Genomic DNA, 6,674 nt, shown 5'->3' with positions numbered 1-6,674 from the left:
CCAGGACGCTACCCCCTCGTTGTCGACCCCGTCGTCAGCACGACGCGCCTCACAAAGGTGCTCATGGACGGAGGCAGCGGCCTCAACATCCTCTACGCCGAGACCCTCGACGCCATGGGGATCGATCGCTCCCGCCTCCGCCCCAGCAAGGCACCGTTCCATGGCGTCGTGCTGGGGAAACAGGCAATGCCCCTCGGGCAAATCGACTTGCCCGTCACCTTTGGGACCCCTTCCAACTACAGGAAGGAGGTCCTCACCTTCGAGGTGGTAGGTTTCCGTGGAACCTACCATGCCATCTTGGGGTGACCGTGCTACGCCAAGTTCATGGCCATCCCCAACTACACCTACCTCAAGCTCAAGCTGTCGGGGCCCAATGGGGTCATCACCGTCGGCACGTCTTTCCAGAAGGCGTACGAGTGCGAGTAGAATGCTGAAAGTACGCCGCAGCCATCACCTTCACGAAAGATTCAACAGTCCAACTCGCGGAAGGCGCCGAGGACCAGCCCGACTCCAAGCAGTCGGCCACCTCCTTCGAGGCCACCAAAGGCGTCAAGGAGGTGCTCCTCGACCCCAGCAGCTCCGATGGTCGGACCGTGCGGATCGGCGCTACCCTGTCCCCCAAATAGGAAAGTGCGCTCGTCGACTTCCTCCGCACGAACAGCGACGTTTTCGCGTGGAAACCCTCGGACATGCCCGGCATTCCGAGGGAAGTCGCCGAGCACTCCTTGAACATCAAAGCTGGTTCTAAGCCAGTGAAGCAAGGCTTGCGCCGCTTCGATGAGGAGAGGCGCAAGGCCATCGGCAAGAGCTCCAGAAGCTTCTGGTGGCTGGATTCATCAAGGAAGTTCACCACCCCAAGTGGCTAGCTAATCCTGTTCTTGTACGAAAGAAGAATGGGAAATGGAGGATGTGTGTTGATTATACTGGTCTCAACAAAGCGTGCCCAAAGGATCCATTTCCTTTGCCATGCATAGATCAGATAGTCGACTCAACCGCTGGGTGCGAAACCCTTAGCTTCCTCGACGCGTATTCTGGCTATCATCAGATCACGATGAAAGAGTCCGGCCAGCTCTCTACCTCTTTCATCACCCCCTTTGGCCCCTATTGCTACGTTAAGATGCCATTCGGCCTCAAGAACGCGGGGGCTACGTTCCAGCGATGCATGCTCAAATGCTTCAGCGACCTCATCGGGCGGACCGTTGAGGCTTACGTCGACGACATCGTAGTCAAGTCCAAAAGAGGCAACCAGCTCGTCCCCGACCTCAAACTAGCCTTCGAAAGGCTAAGAGACAAGCACATCAAGCTCAATCCTGAAAAGTGCGTTTTCAGGGTTCCAAGGGGCATGCTGCTAGGTTTTATCATCTCCGTGCGCGGCATCGAAGCCAATCCGGAGAAGATAGCGGCTATCAGCGACATGGGGCCGATCCGAAATATAAAAGGAGTCCAGCGCATCACAGGATGCTTGGCGGCTCTGAGCCGCTTCATCTCGCGCCTTGGCGAGCGGGGGCTCCCTCTCTACCGACTCCTGAAGAAGACCGACCGCTTCGAGTGGACCGCCGAGGCCCAGGAGGCACTTGACCGGCTCAAGGACCTCCTGACGAAGGCCCCGATCCTAGTCCCGCCGACCGACGGCAAGCCCCTCCTGCTCTACATCGCAGCGACCACCCAGGTGGTTAGCGCGACTCTGGTGGTGGAGCGAGAAGAGGACGGACACTCCCTCAAGGTGCAGCGCCCGGTGTACTTCGTCAGCGAGGTCTTGTCCGAATCCAAGACACGCTACCCGCAGATCCAGAAGCACATCTACGCCATCCTCATCACGAAGAGGAAGCTGCGCTACTACTTCACCTCCCATCCGGTAACAGTGGTTTCGTCGTTCCCTCTCGGCGAAGTGATTCGAAACCAGGACGCCACGGGACGGATTGCGAAGTGGGCGCTTGAGCTCATGGACCAGGGCATCACCTATGCTCCCCGCACTGTCATCAAGTCCCAGGTACTAGCCGACTTTGTAGCAGAGTGGACAAAGATCCAGACGCCACCGGCCCCAGAAAAAGAGGAGTGCTGGACAATGTACTTCGATGGGTCACTGATGAGGGCCCACGCCGGAGCAGGCCTCGTCTTCGTCTCTCCTCTAGGCGTGCGCATGAGGTACATGATCCGCCTCCACTTTCCTGCATCTAATAATGTTGCGGAGTACGAGGCCCTCCTCAACGGGCTTCACATCGCTATCGAGCTGGGCATCCGGCGGCTGGACATCCAGGGCGACTCTCAGCTGGTCGTTGAACAAGTCATGAAGGAGTGGAGCTGCCACGACCCCAAGATGGCAGCTTACTGCAACGAAGTTCGCAAGCTTGAAGACAAGTTCGATGGACTAGAGCTCAACCATGTCGCAAGGCGTTTCAATGACGCAGCCGACGAGTTGGCGAAGGCAGCGTCCGGATGAAAACCCGTACCCGACGGTATTTTTGTCAGCGACCAACTCAAGCCCTCAATCCGCTCCCAAGAGCTGGAGGCGGTCGGCAACGCGCCACCTGTCCTGAACTCGGGCCCTGACCCGGGAGAGGTCAGCGACGCGCCGCCCACCAGGGTCGGCAACGCCTCGCCTGCCGCGGACTCGGAGGCTGACCCCGAGGTCATGAAAATCGATGCAGACCCAGCAGCGGGGCCTGACCCCCCGCTCAACTAGAGAACCCCGTACCTCGACTACCTCGTCCGCGACACGCTCCCTACGACCAAGATGGAGGCGCGCAGGATCGCGCGCCACACTAAATCCTTCGTCATCATCAACCAGGAGCTCCACAATAGAAGCCACATCGGCATCCTCCAGCGTTGCATCCCAATCGAGCAGGGAAAGGAGCTGATCCAGGACATCCACGCCGGAGCCTGCGGCCACCACGCCACGCCAAGAACCCTCGTTGGCAATGCCTTCCGGCAGGGTTTCTACTGGCCCACGGTGGTCGCCGATGCCACCCACGTGGTCCGCACCTGCGAAGGGTGCCAATTCTTCACGCGCCAAACTCATCTGCCCGCGCAAGCGCTCCAGACCATCCCCATCACGTGGCCCTTCGTGGTCTGGGGGCTGGATCTCGTCGGGCCATTCAAGAAAGCGCCCGGGGGCTTCACCCACCTGCTTGTCACCATCGACAAGTTCTCCAAGTGGATCGAAGCACGACCGATTGCGCAAATCAAGTCCGAGCAGGCAGTGCAGTTCTTCACCAACATCATCCATCGTTTCGGAATCCCCAACTCCATCATCACGGACAACGGCACGCAGTTCACTGGAAAGAGGTTTCTCCAATTCTGCGACGACCACCACATCCGAGTGGACTGGTCGGCCGTGGCACATCCCCGCACGAACGGGCAGGTTGAACGAGCCAACGGCATGATACTCCAGGGTCTCAAGCCACGGATCTTCGACCGCCTCAAAAAGTTCGGCGACCGGTGGGTCGCAGAGCTTCCCGCAGTCCTTTGGAGTCTGAGGACAACCCCCAGTCGGGCGACTGGCTTCACCCCATTCTTCATGGTATACGGATCCGAGGCCATCCTGCCCACCGATCTGGAGTACGGATCGCCGAGGGTCAGGGCATATGACGAACAAGGGAACCAAGCATCGCTCGAAGACGCACAAGATCAGCTCGATGAAGCACGCGATGTGGCCTTACTGCACTTGGCCAAGTACCAGCAGGCCTTACGACGCTACCACAGCCGCAAGGTGCAGGACTGAGCCTTTAACGTCGGCGACCTGGTACTCCATCTCGTCCAGGACAACAGGGGTCGACACAAGCTGACCCCTCCGTGGGAAGGTCCCTTCATCATCGTGCAGGTACTGCGGCCAGGCACCTACAAGCTGGCGACTCCCGATGGACAGACCTTCAGCAATGCTTGGAACATAAAACAGGTAAGACGTTTATACCCCTAGCTTTCATTTCCAAGTTTTGTACATAGATACTTCCGTACATCTGAAAATTTTACGGAAAAAAGAATTTTGAGTCGGTTCCATTCAAGTTTCACTTCAAACTCAGGGATATCCGACCCTGGCTCTGCCTCAGGGCCGCACATCCCTCGGGGGCTATCAGGGGCTCCGCCCTAGGCCACTTGACACCCTCTCAAAACACTTTCTCTTTCCGAGCTGACCCCCTTTCTAAACTTTTGGGCATGAAAAGGAGAAAGTGCACCAACGGTGTTCAGGTAAGATTGATCGGACTGCGAAAAACCTACGTCCCAGCGGCTACGGTGCCTTCACTCAGCAAAGCTTACTGACACACCCGACAACGCGCTCTAAACTTTCCAAGTCCAAAAAACAAGAAAGGGAATCGAAAACTCTTTTACAACAATCCATAGAAAAAGCCCCTGTGGCCACCACAAAATAAGTCTGACATTAACGTATTTACATCTTGGGCGCCAGCCCGATACAGTTAACTCGTTCGGGGATCTTCGGGAGGGATGGCTTCATCCTCCAGGAGCTTCACCAAGGCCTCCGCCGGGTTGAGCACCGACGCGTCGATCTTGTCCAGCTCAGCCTTGGAGTAGCCGGCGGCGTACCCCCCGCTCATCCCGGCGAAGTTGATGCCAGAGCAGTGGGAGCCGAAGACCCCGAAGGCTCGCCTCACGCCGGTGTGGAGCGCTACCACGGCAATTTCGCGGGCCCGGCGGTACGTCCCAAGGACGCAAGTCACCAGCGAACTCGTCCCCTCCCCCTGGACCACGCCGAGGCCGTCGCAGACGACGCGAACAGCATCCCGCAGGTCGCCGTGTTCACCGCGCTCCACGTCAAGCAACTCCCTCAGCCGGGAGAGCTCGCCTGCAAGGACCACCCAGAAGGACCCGCCAAATCAAAAATCACCATGACATCACAAAGACGAAGGAATAAACAGGGTCATACCTTTGGATTGGGCCTTCAGCTGGCGCTCCCGGTCGAGCCCCTGGGCCACGGAGGCCTGAAGCTCCCGCGCTTGCACTTGGAGCTGGCTAACCTCTGCCCCAAGGTTGGCCACCACCTTCTCGGCCTCCTCCTTCCGGACCTTCTCGGCGTCCCGGTCCTGCCAGGCCTTCTGCTGCTCGCGCCGGATGCGCTCGATGGTCTTCTGAAGGGCCTCATGCTCCCCCTTCAGCCGCGCGAGCTCCTCGGCGTTGTGATGGGCCTTTTCGGTAGCTGCTTGGAACTCCTCGCGATCACAGCGAGCCCTCTCAGCGATGACCTGGAACTTGGCCTCCGCCTGCCGCGTGTTCGCGCCTCCGCAGGTCGTCGATGACCTGCTGGGCGGCGGCGACCTACATGGTCAGCTCCCCGGTCCGCTGCCTCTCCAAGTTGAAGCGCTCCCAGAGCCCCCGCTCGAGCTGGAGGAAATCGAATTTTCCTCAGCTGCATTCTTGGAGAGCCTGCAAGACAGTACGCCATCAGGGGTAAAGCAACGGGAGGAAAGCAACCGTCAATAGAGAAAATACCATACCTGGCCACCGGGGAAGACGACGCCGTCCAGCTCCCCCAACGCCGAAGACAGAGCCACGCGGATGTTAACGAGTCCGCCCAGCAGCGCCTGCCACTTTCCCCATTCCGTGGCGTCGTCCAACGTAAAGAGGGGTCTCTGCGGGTTGTCACGAGACGACCAACGCAGGACGAACCCGCTCCACGCCTTGGGAACGGAAGTGGTCTAGGCACGGGCGGGGGCCGACCCCGATGACCCCGTCAAGACGGGCACCACCATCCCGGAAGCCGCCGGGCTCACGGACGGTCTCGGCACACGCACCCCCATCCCCGTCGAGGCCGCCGCGGGCCCGCCCGTCGGCGCCACCGCCTCCGACGCAGGTGCCGGAGGAGGTGTTCCTGTGGCCACCTCGCCCTCTGTCGCGGCTGTCAGGGCAGGCGTCCCCGCCCCCGTCACGGCCTCCGGAGCAGGCACTTCTACCTCCGCCGCCGCTGCTACCTCCGCTGTGGCTCCCCGGGCGGAAGTCCCCGTCACCGTCACCGCCTCCTCCTCCGTCGCAGCCGCCGGGGCGGGCGTCTTCCCCCCTTCCATCGCCGCCGCCCCACCATGGCAGCGGGGATAGACTCTCCTTCCCCCATCGCTGACGCCGTCCCCGTCGCGGCCGCTAGGGCAACCGCCCCGTCTCCACCGCCGCCGTTTCCTCCCCCTCGTCGGCGTCGAGGTCAATCACCTCCCCGGATGGAGGACACCCAGGCGCAACAATCTACACCGTGGGGTCGGCCGAAGGGGCGGAGGACGGAGCCGGGGCCAGACCCTATCCCGTGCTCGGCGGTGGCACCACTCCACCAGATACCGCCGCAGGAGCCACCTCCGCGGAAGGACCCGCGGTCTCGCCGGTGACCCCGCCGCTCGCCGCCGGCGGAGCCGCGGTCCGCCCCGCAGAGGCGGGCAGCACCCGCAGTGCCTTCTTGGGCGCCAGCGGTGGGACGAGGCCTCGAGGGGCGGCACTGCGAAACAACAAACAACATCAAGGGAAACAGACACAATGTATGGAAAGGAATGAGATTCCCAAGGAAATTCAACTCACGTTCCCCCAGCGCAAGGGCGGCGCGCGCGCTTCGCCTCCGGGCCGGACGCCGACCCCGGGGTATCCGGCAACGGCCGCTTATCACCACTCCTCTGCTCCTGGGCCGTAGGCGCAGGGACAGGGGTCGGCTCCGCCAACCTCCTGGGGGCGCTCCGCGCCGACCC

The 6,674-nt window shown here is 60.9% G+C and overlaps 1 protein-coding gene across 1 annotated transcript; it reads right to left on the bottom strand.

The window, feature by feature from the left end:
- Positions 1–4,335: 4,335 nt before the first annotated feature.
- On the bottom strand, positions 4,336–6,014 carry LOC101757757 (translation initiation factor IF-2-like). Its single transcript, XM_022828629.1, has 4 exons — positions 5,745–6,014; positions 5,443–5,582; positions 4,880–5,268; positions 4,336–4,798 (listed from the first exon to the last, which is right to left on the bottom strand). The coding sequence occupies exons 1-4, from the start codon at positions 6,012–6,014 to the stop codon at positions 4,413–4,415; spliced, it is 1,185 nt and encodes a 394-aa protein (XP_022684364.1). The 3' UTR covers positions 4,336–4,412.
- Positions 6,015–6,674: the final 660 nt, after the last annotated feature.

The sequence above is a fragment of the Setaria italica genome, chromosome I (genome assembly GCF_000263155.2).
Source record: "Setaria italica strain Yugu1 chromosome I, Setaria_italica_v2.0, whole genome shotgun sequence".
Taxonomy (NCBI): domain Eukaryota; kingdom Viridiplantae; phylum Streptophyta; class Magnoliopsida; order Poales; family Poaceae; genus Setaria; species Setaria italica.
Note: the sequence above shows the minus strand (reverse complement) of the source record. Positions and strands in the feature narration are given on the sequence as shown.